Here is a 17,237-nt window from a genome sequence, read left to right on the forward strand (position 1 = left end):
CTCAGTGCCTTAGAAGAAGGGAAGAGTACAGGAGGCTTTAAGGGAATCTTTCTGGACCAACCATTTTATAAACTAGTGATCTCAGTCATCTTTTGTTTACAGAAGTCAGAAATTGTTCTTTGCTGACTTAGATATCTGCCTCCTGCTTCCATGTTCTGTAAGAGCAAATATTCTTCAATGAGTGCTGCTCCTTTAGACTGTCTCTCTTGGCCTCCTCTTCAGCCGTTGGTGTCTCACATGTTAAGCCTATTTATTGCAGTCTTTGAGTTGAGTTAATCACCAGCCCTGAATTACTTGGGTGTAGTCAGATGAGCAGAATAATGTGGTTTAGGTGATAATAACCTTATGTAGAAAGAACTCCTTGTGGCTGCTAACTCACACGTCCACAGAGCTGCATACAGACATGTCAGGCTCTAAGAGTTCTACAGATTGTCCAATACAGTGCTTGCTTTTTTTTGTTTGTTTGTTTTTTGAGGGCTTTTGAGGCTGTTTTTAGAATATATTACTGGGAGTTATTACCTTCCTCCTGGAATTTGCCTGGTATTGGTGAGCTCTCAGTTGTTCACCACTTGAAGAAAAGTTCTACCTCCTCCTTTCCTGCTTCCCAAGATAACACCAGACATGTGGCGGGTACTCAGATCATCCTGAAACATACATCAGCCATGTCAAGTGGCCTCTTTTCTACCAGTCTCATTCCCTGTAGGTTGCATAGAATGACCAACCTGAAGTAGGGAAGCCTGAACTAAGAGTCTATAAATTGGATTTTTGTTCCATTTTTGCTTCTGATTAGCTGTTGACTTTAGACAATTTATTTTAGTATTTAGTTTTATAATGTGACAAATAAGGTGGTTAGACTGGGTGACAATACTCTGTAAAATTGTGTAATTGTGTTCTTTTTCTATCTTTAAAGAAGATGATAAGATAGCTCAGGGCTATGCTTCTGAAACTGGATTCCTTACATCCCTGGGAATAGCTGTTTGCCAGGGGTCTGCCAAGTACATGGCATTTTCTCCTGAAGCTTTGGCCTTAAATATTTTAGGGAAACATTTTTTCCAATAAAATGTACATGTATAAGAGAACAGAATGTTAAATTTGCATGGATTTTCAAGTAACACATGAAATTTTATAGTTATTTTATATTTGGTAGCCTATAAACACCTTTTTAATAAAGGTGAAAAAACTTCCAAAGACATTATCATATCTTTCATCCTTGATTCATGATTCACTAATACTCCAGTAGACAGTGCCAAAGAGTGACTAGTCAGTGGTTATGAAGTTGAAGGAAGGCATCTCTGCCTCATCCTTGTTTTTATATGAGCTGTGACATTATTTGAGTCATCATTGTTTATAAAAATAATGTAGGCTTCTCTGGTGAAAATTTTAAAAATTATTGATGAGGAGTGTTCCCTTTGTGAACAGTCAGTTCTTTAGACCAGTTTGTTTTCCACCAAATTGCCTGCTTCTGTTGTAGCATGGAATTTTTCCACCAAAATTCCATGCCGTGGTTCCTTTTACTCCTCTCTGAAGACCAGCAGATCAATGAAAAAGTCATGCTTTCTTAGAAAGAGCCCTATAAGCTGTGATGGCAGGGGAATCCCAGCACCTAGCATCCCAGGCTCAACCTGGTCGTTAGGACCTGATTCTTAGATTGTGAACTTGTATCAGGAAAGGTCCAGATGTTAATTTATAAAGGGTTTTTTAGTTGGGAAGATGACAGGCAGCACTTATTTCACTGTAATTTTCTCAAAAGCAAATTTGGCAGTGGTAGGTGTTGGTCATGGTGTTTTGCACATGTACCCACAAGAATGTGATTCCCAAACTTGGCTAGAGTTTGGATGTCACACCTAGGAAATTTATAGAAAAAATAATGTACATGTTTTAGGGTCCTACCCAAGAATTATGAAAGGAAAATTTCTGAAAATTTTTATAGATATGAACATTTATTTTTTTTAAAGTTCCCTCTGGATGGAGGTCCATGCCCAGTTGTATTGTTATCTCAGAGTTCACCTGTCTGTCTATTCCATGGACTGACTATAGGCTGTTTGAAGGCAGGATACTTTCCCTTGCTTTCTTCTGAAACTGCCATGCCCAGCACTTATGGAATGCTGAAGTCACATTTGATGAATGAATTAATATGTTATGCTTGTGATCAGTTTCCCAGGATAAAACATCTACATCTTCTGATATCTTGTAAAACTAATTATTTTTTAATGTGGCTGTGTTTAGATTTTAAATTGGGCCTCAGAGGTGAAAGGCTAGCATATTACCGACAGCCCATTTATCTAGTAGGCAGTACTCTCCTCTAAGTTATTGCCTCGGGGAAGCCCATTGCATTAGGGCAGTGATAACAGCATCATGAATAGATACTAATCTATATTGTAGCAATCGCTCTTCTTGCCCTGCTTGGAAGACACAGTGGTTGATGCTCCTATAATTAGCTGTTCAGTTCATTGAAGTTTGAAAGTTTATGTGAAAATTATCAGTGAAACAATTTATATCTAGAAAATTTTCTAATAGGGTTCTACTTAGAATTAATTTTAAAAAAAGCACATGTGTCATTTGGCGTGTGTCACTCTTAGCGGTACTAAATTCAGATTTGAAAGGAAATTTTGTTTCAGGTCCCCCTTTTAAAAACACTTCTGTATTGTTTTGGGAAACTCCAGCATTCTACATACCTACATGTAGCTTTAGTTTTATTTAACCAGAAACACACGACTATTAGTAGAGTGTAACTATCCTTTTAATATTGCTAATTTGTTTGTTAATTCCTCTTGCATAAGTTTGACTTGGGGATTTTGTCTGATGTAAGACCAAGCACAATTACTAATGTGAGCAAAAGTTAATGAGCAAAATTGTCAAGTTATATATTAAGGGCATAGTTAGCTGTACAACAAAGCTTTTGTTGTAGGGGATAAAACAAGGTAAAATAATTAAACATCTGGCAGGAGATCTAATTTTGGCTTAGTATTTTAATCATATTCTCTTGGATAATTATAATTGATTATATAAAAGTTTTAGGAACTTCTAAGATTGCCCAAATACATATGGTGAAAGTACATGTGATTATTTTGCATTTAATGTCTGAAGGTAGTTGCAATATAAATATTCATATTTGGGTGAGCAACACTGTAACTCAGCTAACACATCTGTTGTAAATAAATTCTGGAGTGGAGAGAAACTAAACAATTGTTGGGTCTGTATTTTCCCAAGAAGACAGAAGCAACTTTCTGAGATTAGTTGTGAGTTTATAATATAATGAAATGTGTATTTCTTGTCATTTTTTAAGGAATATGACTGTCTGTTTCCAATTAATCACTGCCAGTGAGGAAACTTAGAGTTCAAGTTTTGTAGTTTACACTACTTTGCACCTCAGCATCCTTTGAAGTATGGTAGTCAAGGGAAAATACGGAGTTTTTTAAGGAACTGGTGATTTTAAGCCTGAACAAATTTTGAAAGACTAATCTATGAAAAGGAGATTTGCCATCTTCAGCATAATTCCAGATGGAAGGCAGTAGGTCAATGGAGAGAAGTTACACAGAGATTTTTAAGTAAGTTTCAAGAAGACCTTATTAATAAACTGCAACGACTGAGTTGTCATGGGGATGTGTGGTGAATGTTCTGCCCTGGACGTTTTTAAACAGAGGTTAAAACCTATCAGAGGCATATTTTCTAAGGGGAGAAGAAAACCTATATTAAATTAATACTAAATGACTGTTCGAAATATAAACATCTGTAAATCTAATTTATTCTCCGTTCTTGATCTCATTTGTGAAGTGTGATGCCTGCTGTGGCAGTAGATTGTGTTAAGAATTGTATTGATGATTGAATGCTGACGTCAGGTTTAACCCATTTCCTCTTAATCGCAATTTTTTGTCTTCCAGTTAATGTGAGTGTGTTCACATTCTTAGCAATGTAACGGTGCCTTTTTCATAAGTGGAAGAATATTAAAGGGCATTTTGGAAAGCAACCATTTATCCCACATGTATTGTAGAACACCTACTATATGCTAAAATCAGAAGCAAAGGGCAAGTTGTCAGAATTCATTATATCGCTGTGCCCTTGTTTCATTCCTTTTATCCTTTGATCTCTGTACCCCTGACAACAGATCATGCTGAAATTGGAAGTGCTGACAATAAGAAATAAATTGCCAAAGATAACCCTAACAAATGACCAAAAAAAAAATACATTCCATTATATCATAAACTCACAATTCATTCCACAAGAAACCATATGAGTTGAAGAAACACTATACTTTGTAAGTTGATTATGGCTGAATAGAGGTTAATAACAATGTCCTAGTGGCTATTTCCTGGGCTTAAGCATAATTCTTGGCAAGGGTTACACATTTTTCTTTGGGGAAGAGGTCAGCAACATACCTATACTAGTGTGCTACTAGGTGAACTTCCTAAATGAAGCTCATAACCAAGAAGAAAGCAATACCAGAAAAGATAGAGTAAATAAAAAACTTAGGAATAAGTGGGACTAGAAAAGCTAGAATAGCTAAGTCCTATTACTTGACCAGAGTATACTAGTGTATACTAGAGTATACTAGAGTATACAGAGTATACTAGTGTATACATACTAGTGTATACACTAGTATGTACCCTTTGTAATGTTAAATATAATTTTACATGTTATGGGCATGTGGTGGGCATTCCAGTCCATCTACAGAAAGACATATGAGGCAGCATTTCTCCATCCCTAACACCTTACAGCCCCTTATGGAGCCTGGGCATTTCTGTATTTTAATCCCTAATATATATTTGGGTGGTGAAATGTCATCAAAGTTAATTTTTTCCTAAACACTCTATGAATTTTCAGTTGTTTCTTCTTAAGAATTATTGACTTGGGCATGTTGGCAATAAAGAAACAGCTCTTTCCATCATTTGTCACATGACGCTGCTCCCTTTTATCCCTGTGGCTCTTGGCAACAGAAAACTGCAGTGAAGTCCATGGCTCAGAACTGGCCCCAGTATTTGAGACCACAACAGCTCTTTGAGGTTTAAAAGATCTTCTTTCTTGACTTCCGCCTGTATTTAAAACTGTCAGAAAAACAAAATTACCCAGGGAGTCTACCAAACAAGATGCTTTCCTTGCCCTAGATATGCTCAATAAAAAGGAGGTGAACTGCAATTCTCTCCCTTAAACACGGAGTTAACTATCATGCAAACCAGACTCCATTTAAAAAATTATTCCACTTTATATTACATCCTCTTCCACCTGTTGGAGTTCTTAATCACTTGTGTATGGGATATTTAGGTTTCATTTTAAATTAGCAGTAGCAACTTAATAGAATATGTAAAATAAACTCTCTATACTAAAGGCATTTGCAGTGTATTGAGAGCAAGTCTGTTAAACATTTAACTGAGAGGAGTTCTCTTATAGAGTGTTGTTTAGGGGAAAGTCAATGAAATCTGCTGTTGGTGTTAGGGTGAGACCTTATAACATCTGGTAGGGAAATGCTCCATGAATGTGAGATTAAAATCATCCCTCTGGGGGTTCTGCGGCACAAGAACAGAAGCAAAGGAGGATGTAGCAACTCCTGACAAGCCTCAGCAGTCCCAGCAGCTAAACTGGGGTGAAGGGCACAGTGTTTTTCAACCTCTGCCTCCTGATTGGATTGATAAACAAGTGTTGACTAAAACTTTTCTAGTCTGTTCAGTTTATAGCCACACTTGTTTTTCTCCCTCTGGCATGTTGTTCAAAAGAATTTTGAGGACTTTAATAAACTGTTTGCTGAAGCATTTCATGTAGCTTTTGAGAGTTTTCTAGGTAACTTGGACATCTAGAACTGAATGACAGTCATTCATCCTTCTTTACATGTTTAGTGCAGCATTTTCAGCCAGTTACAGCTTCACCATGGTTAATCATTAGAATAAAAAGTCCTGAAGCTTAATAAAGGCTTCAGTCCTTAAATGTGCAAAAAATATCATGTTTATGAGTGGACCTCTCTTAGTTGGGAGCAGTTTCACCTGTAATGAATAAGTGACTGTGAGGTTGTCCATTGTGACCAGTATTGCTGCACCTAGACCCATGTTCAATTGAAGCTGCTGTTCTCTCAAAAATGAAATAGTGAACTGAGGCCTTCATTGCACATTCAAAGAAATACAAAGAGAAGGAATGGATCTGTATTTCAAATATCATTGGTGCTATTGGCTTAGACGTATTCCCTTTATTGGGTCTGTTTTGCAAGCCTAAATTTGAGCCTGAAGAGTTTCTCCATATGAATGTCTTAAGTATTGCAGTGGCACATCCATCACCTTTTTGCTTTTGAATTACAAAGATAACCTTAAGATATGATCCATATACTGGGCAATGTGATACATACACAGAAAGGATGAGCCTCCTCAGTGATGAAATCAGCCAGTGCCCAAGAGGAAAGTAATAGGCAGAAAGGATAGAGTTGATGAAAAAATTGATTCTTTTCCATTAAACTGTACGTGATGTGTTTTTTATGAAGCAGGCATCAGCTGAAGGAGAAATATTTTTTCAACTAAAAAGAGATTGATGGTAAGGGAGAGGAAAACTATGTCAGGGATCATGGGATAAATATGTGTCTTATTCTATTACCATCTCATATAATGAGAAAGTTGAAAATCATTCTATTATAGTTACTTAAAATGTTTACTTGGACTTGGTGGTATTAACACTTTTTAATGTTAATAATGGCATTTTTTGTAAAGTTCATGTAGACTTCGTGCATCATTGTTTTCTCAATTCTAAAACTTGTTTGGCTTATTTTCAGGTTTACCAAAGATGCAGGTCATTAGGAACTATTCTGGAACACCACCCCCAGCTCTGCATGAAGGACCCCCTTTACACCTCCAGTCCGGGGATACCGTTGAACTTCTGAAAGGAGATGCACACAGTCTGTTTTGGCAGGTACTGTTGTTGCAGGAAAGGGGTCCTGATGCAGACCCCAAGAGAGGGTTCTTAAATCTTGCCCAAGAAGGAATTCAGGGCGAGTCCACAGTGCAAAGCAAAAGCAAGTTGATTAAGAAAGTAAAGGAATAAAAGAATGGCTACTCCATAGACAGAGCAGCCCCGAGGGTTGCTGGTTGCCCATTTTTATGGTTGTTTCTTGATGAAATATTAAACAAGGGGTGGATTATTCATGTCTCCCCTTTTTAGATCATATTGGGTAACTTCCTGACGTTGCCATGGCATTTGTAAACTGTCATGGTGCCGATGGGAATGTAGTAGTGAGGACGACCAGAGGTCACTTGGTTTTGGTAGGATTTAGCCGGCTTCTTTACTGCAACCTGTTTTATCAGCAAGGTCTTTATGACCTGTATCTTGTGCCGACCTCCTATCTCATACTGTGACTTAGAATGCCTTAATTGTCAGGGAATGCAGTCGAGTAGGTTTCAGCCTCATTTTGCCCAGCTCCCATTTAAGATGGAGTTGCTCTGGTTCACACGCCTCTGACACTATCCGAATTACGGTTTGTTAGATTTAATGCATGATTTATTACTGCTTAAAGAAAAATGACTCTTGTCTTTAGAAACTGCATGCTTTCAGCTTCAGAAACTTTACATGATATGCGGAAAATATTTTTTATTAACCTTTTTTATATTTACTAATGCCAAAGTTGCAACAAAAATTGGAACACTACAGAAAAATACTATCAGTGCTGTGGGGTCATAATTATCATTTTTATTAAAAATTCCTACTTTACCAGAGCATTTTTTCCAAACCGAGGACCTCTGGGTATGATCTAATTTGCATGGCTTTAATATATTAACAGTTCACTTCAGGGGAACTACCTAATTAGCTTGCCTATGGCCATTTCTGACCATATTTGCTTTTTGCCTACCCACAGTAATACCTGGAGTTCTCAGAGGTGCTCTGGGCATTATTCATAAAATCTATGAAATGTGAAAAGTAAGTGAGCATGTTGATGTTTGCCCATGATGAAATCTCTCTTGGCCGGTGGACCTTTTTATTTGGTTGAAACTTTTTTTGAACTTAGGTAAATATGGTATTATGTTAAGATTGAGTAAAGCTGTTCGTTAAATTCTCGAATTTCATGTGTATGTTAGAAATATTTCCCAGTGATGTTGAGGAAAGAATTCGTTAAAAAATCTATCGTGCATTGAGGGAAAAATAAGTGAGGACCAACAGAAAGGTTATCACGAGTGAAATGTGGTTAGAGGTAAAAAGAGAGAAATCAGAGAAAAGACTGTTGGATAATAATCAATTGTGCACATGCGGAAGGGACAGCTATTTTATTTGCTTAAATCTATTTTATTGTCTGTCATCTTGTTATATAAGAATGCCCAAAGATTGAACATTTGTCTCTAACCACCATTTCAATTGTGGTAGCCAGTGATTTTTCCAAAGCTCCACCATTCTTCTTAAGTATCCCACTCCTTCCAAACTTCATCCTTCCCAGAAAAAGAAAAGAGAGAACAACAGACTTGAATTCTACCACCTCTTCAGACCACTTCTGTGTCTGTCAGCCTAACCAGAAAACATACTTGCATTTGTAGCCATAAGGTTCCTCACATTCAAGACTTATCTTTCTTCTTGGACTTTTTATCCCGTATTCCATCAGCTGACTTTTGACTCCTAAATTTTCAACTTCATTCTCTCCACTGGCTCATTTTCTATAGTATATAAATATGCTCAATCTCCTCCCATATTAAACACATAACTCAGCCTTTTGTCTGGTCATGCCAGACACTCTCTCACCCTCTTCCTCTCCACAACCAAAGCTAAGCTTGTTGGGGAAGTAGTTTATGCTCACTTTCTACCACTCCATGTCCTATTCATAAGCCAGCCTCTTGCAGAAACTACTCCTTCTTGGATCATTAGTGCAACTTTATATAAAAACAGCTTTGAGATGGATGGTAAACTGTGCATAGTTTAAGTGTACAATTTGATAAGTTTGAACACACACATACGTACATACATATATATAAGTGAAACTATCACTATAATCAGGATAATAAACATATCCAATATCATCCCTAAAAGTTTTTGTGCCCCTTGGTAATCCTTCCATCATGCTCCTTCCTGTTGCTTTGTTCCGCCTCGCCCAACAACCCTCAGCAACCGCTGTTCTGCTTTCAGACTAGAGATGAGTTTGTATTTTTTTAGAATTTGATGTGCATCACATAGCATATATTGTTTTTTGTATGGCTTATTTCACACAACATGATTATCTTGAGATTCCATCACGTTGTTATGTGTAATGATAGTTCTTTCTTTTTATCGCTGATTATCGTTCCGTGTGTGGAGATAGCACAATTTGTTTACCCGTTAACCTGTTGATGGACTTTCAGGTTGCCACTAGTTTTTGGCTATTGCAAATAAAGCTTCTATGAACATTCAAATATAATTCTTTGTATGGACATAATGCTTTTATTTTTCTTAGGTACTAATGCCAAGAGGGGAATATATAGATCATATGTAGATATACATTTAAGTTTTTGAGAAATTATTAAATTGTTATTCGAAGTGCCTATACCATGTTACATTTCTCCCAACTGTATTTGTGAGTTTTAGGTGCCTCTTATCCTTGCCAACATTTGGTGTGGTCATTCTTTTTTTTTTTTTTTTTTTTAATACAGGGTCTTCCTCTGTTGCCCAGGCTGGAGTGTGTGGTACAATCGTAGCTCACTGTAGCCTCAAACTCCTGGGCTCAAGCCATCTTCCCATCTCAGCCTCCTGAGTAGTTGGAACAACAGGCATGTATCACCATGCCTGGCTAATTTTTTAGAGATAGTGTCTAGCTAAGTTGCCCAGGCTATTCTCAAACTCCTGGCCTCAAGCATCCCTCCCACTTCAGCCTGCCAAGTAGCTAGGATTACAAGCATGAGCCAGTCTTTTAAATTTTATTTATTCTAGCAGGTATATAGTGGTGTCTCATTGCAGTTTTGATTTGCATTTCTTTAATCATTAATTCATTAATAATGTTGAACATCTTTTTGTGTGCTTGTTTACCATCTATATAACTTTGCTGGTGAAGTGCTTGTTCAAATATTTTGTCAGCTTTTTAATGAACCATGCATTTTTTTATTATTTGGCTTTGAGAGCTCCCTACATATTTTGGGTAAAAGTCCTTCATAAAATATTTTATTTCTATATGCTTCTCCTAACCTGTGGCTCTTTTTTTTATTCTCTTGATAATGTTATACATAGAACAGAAGTTTTTACCTTTGATGTAGTCCAATTTGTTAATTTGTTCTTTATATGGATCAATATAGGAAAATTGACATCCTAACAAGACTGAGTCTTCTAATCACTCAACATACTATACTCCTCATTTATTTAGGTCTTTAATTCTCAGAAGTGTTTTGCAGTTTTCAGAGTTAAGGTCATATACATCTTTTGTCATATTTATCTGTAATTATTTCATATTTCATTTTGATGCTATTATAAATGAGTTTTAAAATTTTAATTTCTGTTGTTCATTGTGAGATATAGAAATACAATTGATTTTTGTATGTTGATCTCTTATTCTTTAACTCTTATTAAATTCAGTTGTTCTTGTAGCTTTCCTTATGTAGAGTCCAGCAGATTTTGTAATATAGACACCATGTTTTATTCTTCCTTTGCAATCTGATTGCCTTTTATTTCTTTTTCTTGACTTGTAGCAATGGCTAGAATGTCCAGTAAAATGTCAAATAGAAGTCATGAGAGAGTATATCCTTGCCTTATTCCAGATCTTAGAGGAAAAACATTAAGTCTCTTACCATTAAGTATGACATTATCTGTAGTTTCTCATAAATGCCCTTCATTAAGTTGAGGACATTGCCTTCTATTCCTAGTTTGCTGCAAGTTTTCATCAGTAATAGATGTCGGATTTTTCTCAAATGCTCTTCTGCATCCATTGAAATGATGATATAATTTTTGTTTTTATTAATGCGGCAAATTTGACTTTCATATGTTAAATCAATATTTATTTTCTATGATTAAATCCCAAGTGGCAATTATATATTATCTTTTTTATATATTGTTTCATTTTCATGTAATACCTTTGTCTTGTTTGGATAATAATGTAATGTTCAAGGAATGAATTGGGATCTAGTCCCTTCTCTTCAACTTTCTAAAAGAGATTTATAGAATTAGCATTATTTCTTCCTGAAGTGTTTCGTAGAATTTACTAGGGAAGCTATCTAGGCCTAGAGTTTCCTTAGTGGAAGGTTTTGTTTTGTTGTTTGTTTGTTTATTTTGAGACGGAGTCTCGCTCTGTTGCCCAGGCTGGAGAGGCTGGAATGCAGCGGCGGGATCTCGGCTCATTGCAGCCTCTGCCTCCTAGGTTCAAGCAATTACCGTGCCTCAGCCACATGAGTAGCTGGGATTACAGGTGAACGTCACCATGCCCGGCTAATTTTTGTACTTTTAGTAGAAATGAAGTTTCACCATGTTGCCCAGGCTGGTCTCAAACTCCTGACCTCAAGTGATCTGCCCTCCTCAGCCTCCCAAAGTGCTGGGATTACAGGCGTGAGTCAGCACGCCTGGCCTAGAAGTTTAAAAAAAAAAAATTATAAAACAAACATATGGCTATTCAGGTTACTTGCTGCTTCTCCTCGAGTGAGTTTGGTAGATTGTGGTTTTCAAGGAATTTGTCCATTTTGTCTAAGTTGTCAAATTTAATGGCATGAATTTTTATTCATAATATTTCTTCATTATCCTTTTAATGTCTATAAAATCTGTGGTTGTATTATCCATCTCATTCCCGATGTCAGTAATGTATCTCTTTTTGCCTGGTCAGCCCGACTAGATAGGTATGCATTTTATTGATCTTCTAATAGAACCAGATTTTGGCTTTATTGGTTCTATTGTTTTTTTCCCCTATCGTCGATTTCTGCTCTGATTTTTATTACTTTCTTTCTATTCTTTTGGGCTTAATTTGCTCTTCTTTTGCTAGTTCGTTAAGGTAGGGTGTTTGCTCACTGATTTGTGTACTTTCCTTTCTTTTGCTAGTATAGTTAGTTAGTACTGCAAATTTCTTTCTATGTGCTACTTTGCTGCCTTCCCAAAATTTTGCAAAGCTGTTTATTTTCATTTTCAGTCAGTTCAAAATACAGATGGTCCTTGCCTTATGATGGTTTGATTTAATGATTTTTCAATTTTATGATGGTGTAAAAATGATACACATGCAGTAGAAACTATACTTGGAGGGCCCATGCAACCATTCTGTTTTTCACTTTCAGTACAGTATTCAATAAATTATATCAGTTTTTAATATTTTATTATAAAATAAACTTTGTGTTGTATTATTTTGCCCAACTGCGGGCTAATATAATTATTTTGAGCATGTTTAAGGTAGGCTAGGCTAAGCTATGATGTTCAGTACAGTAGATGTATTAAATGCATTTTTGACTTATGATACTTTCAATATTCAGTGGGTTTATCAGGGCATAACCCCATTATAAGTCAAGGAGCATCTGTACTTTCTAATTGTTCTTTCAGTTTCTTCTTATAGATTGCTTAGGAATACATTAATTAGCTTTGAAATATTTAGGGATTGCCCAGACATATTTAGAATTATTTTATGGCCCATCTCCACTGTGGAGTTTCTATTCCAATCTGCTGTTGCATGATATCTGAGATTACCTTCTAACTGATCTCACCTCCAGAATCTTATGGTTTATTGTGGCCATAATCCACATCACTGCAAAATTCAAATGCAATTCCATAATTTCTTGTTAAAGTCTTTCAGTGTCTTCCTTCTAACCAGGCAGAATTGCCTCTTATTTATTCTTTCCTTATAGTAATGATGACAACAATAGCACCAACAACTAATGTTCACTATGCATTTTTATGTACAAGGTAGAGTTTTAAGAATATCTTTGTTAATACCCATGATACTAATGAAAATTCTATAAAATGAATTACTATTATTATCCTCAATTTATAGATGAGTGAACTGAGGCACTGTGAGGTTGAATAGTCTGCCCAAAGACACACAGCTAGTAACTTAGCAGAGCTGTTATTCAGACATAGGAATTCCGGCCAAGAGTCCAATCTCTTTACTATTACACTCTAGCACTTCTTTTACAATCATGTTATTTATGATGAAGCTCATGCTGCCTTCCTAAACGTCATGCACCTTAGGGATATTGGGATGGTGGCTGTCTTTATACTAATTAAAGAAACTAGTTTTGTGAGTTTCTTTCACTGTCACCATCAAATTTGTGGCAGTGTTTCAGTTTTGTGATTTTTTAAATAATTTATTTTATTATACTCTAAGTTTTCGGGTACGTGTGCACAACGTGCAGGTTTGTTACATATGTATACATGTGCCATGTTTGTGTACTGCACCCATTAACTTCTCATTTAACATTAGGTGTATTTCCTAATGCTATCCCTCCCCCCTCCCCCCACCCCACAACAGGCCCCAGTGTGTGATGTTTCCCTTCCTGTGTCCATGTGTTCTCATTGTTCACTTCCCACCTATGAGTGAGAACATGCAGTGTTTGGTTTTTTGTCCTTGCGATAATTTGCTGAGAATGATTGTTTCCAGCTTCATCCTTGTCCCTACAAAGGACATGAACTCATCATTTTTTATGGCTGCATAGTATTCCTTGGTGTATATCTGCCACATTTTCTTAATCCAGTCTATCATTGTTGGACATTTGGGTTGGTTCCAAGTCTTTGCTATTGTGAATAGTGATGCAATAAACATACATGTGCATGTGTCTTTATAGCAGCATGATTTATAATTCTTTGGGTATATACACAGTAATGGGATTGCTGGGTCAAATGGTATTTCTAGTTCTAGATCCCTGAGGAATCGCCACACTGACTTCCACAATGGTTGAACTAGTTTACAGTCCCACCAACAGTGTAAAAGTGTTCCTATTTCTCCACATCCTCTCCAGCACCTGTTGTTTCCTGACTTTTTAATGATCGCCATTCTAACTGGTGTGAGATGGTATCTTGTTGTGGTTTTGATTTGCATTTCTCTGATGGCAAGTGATGATGAGCATTTTTTCATGTGTCTTTCAGCTGCATAAATGTCTTTTGAGAAGTGTCTGTTCATATCCTTCGCCCACTTTTTCATGGGGTTGTTTGTTTTTTTCTTGTAAATTTGTTTGAGTTCATTGTAGATTCTGGATATTAGCCCTTTGTCAGATGAGTAGGTTGCAAAAATTTTCTCCCATTCTGTATGTTGCCTGTTCACTCTGATGGTAGTTTCTTTTGCTGTGCAGAAGCTCTTTAGTTTAATTAGATCCCATTTGTCAATTTTGGCTTTCATTGCCATTGCTTTTGGTGTTTTAGACATGAAGTCCTTGCCCATGCCTATGTCCTGAATGGGATTGCCTAGGTTTTCTTCTAGGGTTTTTATGGTTTTAGGTCTAACATTTAAGTCTTTAATCCATCTTGAATTAATTTTTGTATAAGGTGTAAGGAAGGGATCCAGTTTCAGCTTTCTACATATGGCTAGCCAGTTTTCCCAGCACCATTTATTAAATAGGGAATCGTTTCCCTATTTCTTCTTTTTGTCAGGTTTGTCAAAGATCAGATGGTTGTAGATATGTGGCATTATTTTTGAGGGCTCTGTTCTGTTCCATTGGTCTATCTCACTGTTTTGGTACCAGTACCATGCTGTTTTGGTTACTGTAGCCTTGTAGTATAGTTTGAAGTCAGGTAGCGTGATGCCTCCAGGTTTGTTCTTTTGGCTTAGGATTGACTTGGCAATGCAGGCTCTTTTTTGTTTCCATATGAGCTTTAAAGTAGTTTTTTCCAATTCTGTGAAGAAAGTCATTGGTAGCTTGATGGGGATGGCATTGAATCTATAAATTACCATGGGCAGTATGGTCATTTTCACAATATTGATTCTTTCTACCCAGTTTTGTGATTATTATACAACAATTTATTATTTCTCATAATGCTATGGGTGATAAGGTGGTTCTTCTGCTTCAGTTGATGGTTGGGGTGGTGGGAGCAGCTGTAAGGTCTCGAATGCCTGTGTCCACAGGATTGGCAGTTAGTGTTAGCCTCTGTCTAGGAACTCAGCAGAGGCTCTCTGCACGTTGACCTTTTCAGTGGTTCCTTATCTTCCTCACAGCATGGTGATCTCAGGGTACTTAGACTTCCTATATGGTAGCTGGCTCCCAAGAGTGTAAAAGTGGAAACTGCTGGACCTTCTTAAGCCTAAACACCAGAACTGGTACAGAATTACTTTTGCCACTTTTTTTTTGGTTAAAGCAAGACATGGCCAGCCCAGATACAAGAGGAAGGGGACCATACCAATCAAATACCAGGAGGTGTGGTTCACCAGGATACCAAAATAACAGTGTGCCACAGACAGAAAACATTTTGAAGCCGCATAAGCAGCCCTAAGAATAAAATGGTTTTGTGAGCTGTTCCAAGGGCACTGAAAGCCAATCAGTTTTTCACAACAAAGAAAGAGACAGGAAGTAGTCAAGCCAAACACAAAATGTTGAAGATCTTGGTGCGTATAAGTGGCTTGCAAAGTGTGGTGTTTGAGATCACTCTGAAGGTCATGCAGGAGTCCTAGAACCATGCCTAATGTATGCTTAGAGGCATTTAGCTTTAGAAAGATAATTTTGGAATTCATATTTTTCTAACCAAGCTCTGTTTCTTTTCATCTTTTTTTTCTTCAACCTTAGATTTGTAAAACTTAATTCTGTATAGTATCTTTTTTTCATTTATTCACTAATTTTTCCTATCACAGGTTTAGATGGTGCTTTCAATTATTTTCATGTTTTGAGATTCATTATTTCCTTCATTCCTCACAGCCACATAATGTTAAAAGTAGAACTATAATTGAGATTCTGTGACAACTAGCCCAGTGCCATTTTTTACTAAATGCTACTGCCTCCTATTCTTTCTAGACAAAAAGACATTATTAGTTGTCATTTCCTTTCAGCAGCCTATAAACTTGAAGATTTTCTGGTATAGTATTAGAATGGTTTTGGAGACACTTAGGAGAATCATAGGAGAAATGAGAACCCATGGATGACAATATATATGGGTATGTCTGGGGTATATGTAATGATTAGAAACAAGTAAGGCTAATGTTTAGAACAGAGAAAAACAACACATTTATTTCAGATAGCAAGTATGCATTGAGTGCCAACTCTGTTCACTACTCAGACACTGCTAACACTTCAATTATCAGTTCCTATCATTGGTTTGACATTAGGTCTCCTGTCTTTAGAAGAATCATTTTGCTTGCCAGCAGCCAGTAATATGTTTGAGTTTTTGCACACATATTTAAAGTTCATCTAGTGTTTCCCATACAGATGTAACTTGGGTCAGAATTGCGTTATGGATACTTCTAAGCCAATCAAAGAATTTTTAGCCAGCAAATGCTAGTTTTATTGAAATGAACCACTGGCAGTATGAGAAAAACTAAATTCAAGTCATGTATCTGTAGCCAAATAGCTATATGGCTTTGGTCAAGTCATTTAATCACTATGTAGCTTAGTTTCTTCATGTATTACCTGAGTGGGGCTATACCAGAGCAGTGCTTACCACCCTGACTGAATCACCTGGGGAGCTTTGCAATAATGTCAACACACAGCCTCACTTCCAGAGATTAAGACACAGATGGCCTTGGTTGAGCCCAGGCATAAGTAGATTTTATAAAACCCCAGATGAATCTAATGTGAGCCATTGATTTGATTATCTAATTGGTAAGAGTCCATGGTAATTTTGACACTATCCCCAGCTCACCGATTGGTAATTGGTATTATTAAACGTAGCTACAAAATAAGGTGTTACACTTTTACACTGTTGGTGGGACTGTAAACTAGTTCAACCATTGTGGAAGTCAGTGTGGCGATTCCTCAGGGATCTAGAACTAGAAATACCATTTGACCCAGCAATCCCATTACTGGGTATATACCCAAAAGATTATAAATCATGCTGCTACAAAGACACATGCACACGTATGATTATTGCGGCACTATTCACAATAGCAAAGACCTGGAACCAACCCAAATGTCCAACAGTGATAGACTGGATTAAGAAAATGTGGCACATATACACCATGGAATACTATGCAGCCATAAAAAATGATGAGTTCATGTCCTTTGTAGGGACATGGATGAAATTGGAAATCATCATTCTCAGTAAACTATCGCAAGGACAAAAAACCAAACACCGCATGTTCTCACTCATAGGTGGGAATTGAACAATGAGAACACATGGACACAGGAAGGGGAACATCACACCCTGGGGCCTGTTGTGGGGTGGGGGGAGGGGGGAGGGATAGCATTAGGAGATATATCTAATGCTAAATGATGAGTTAA

The 17,237-nt window shown here is 36.9% G+C and overlaps 1 protein-coding gene across 3 annotated transcripts in view; it reads left to right on the forward strand.

Annotated features, from left to right (window-relative positions):
- The window catches only part of VAV3 (vav guanine nucleotide exchange factor 3), a 400,971-nt gene that overhangs the window by 323,313 nt on the left and 60,421 nt on the right, over positions 1-17,237 (forward strand). For all 3 annotated transcript variants that reach the window (XM_034932393.3, XM_003822235.6, XM_055115325.2), the window contains one exon: positions 6,746-6,882. In XM_034932393.3, coding sequence (XP_034788284.1) covers positions 6,746-6,882 — 137 coding nt within the window. The remainder of the gene's footprint in view (positions 1-6,745; positions 6,883-17,237) is intronic.

The sequence above is a fragment of the Pan paniscus genome, chromosome 1, assembly GCF_029289425.2.
Source record: "Pan paniscus chromosome 1, NHGRI_mPanPan1-v2.0_pri, whole genome shotgun sequence".
NCBI lineage: Eukaryota > Metazoa > Chordata > Mammalia > Primates > Hominidae > Pan > Pan paniscus.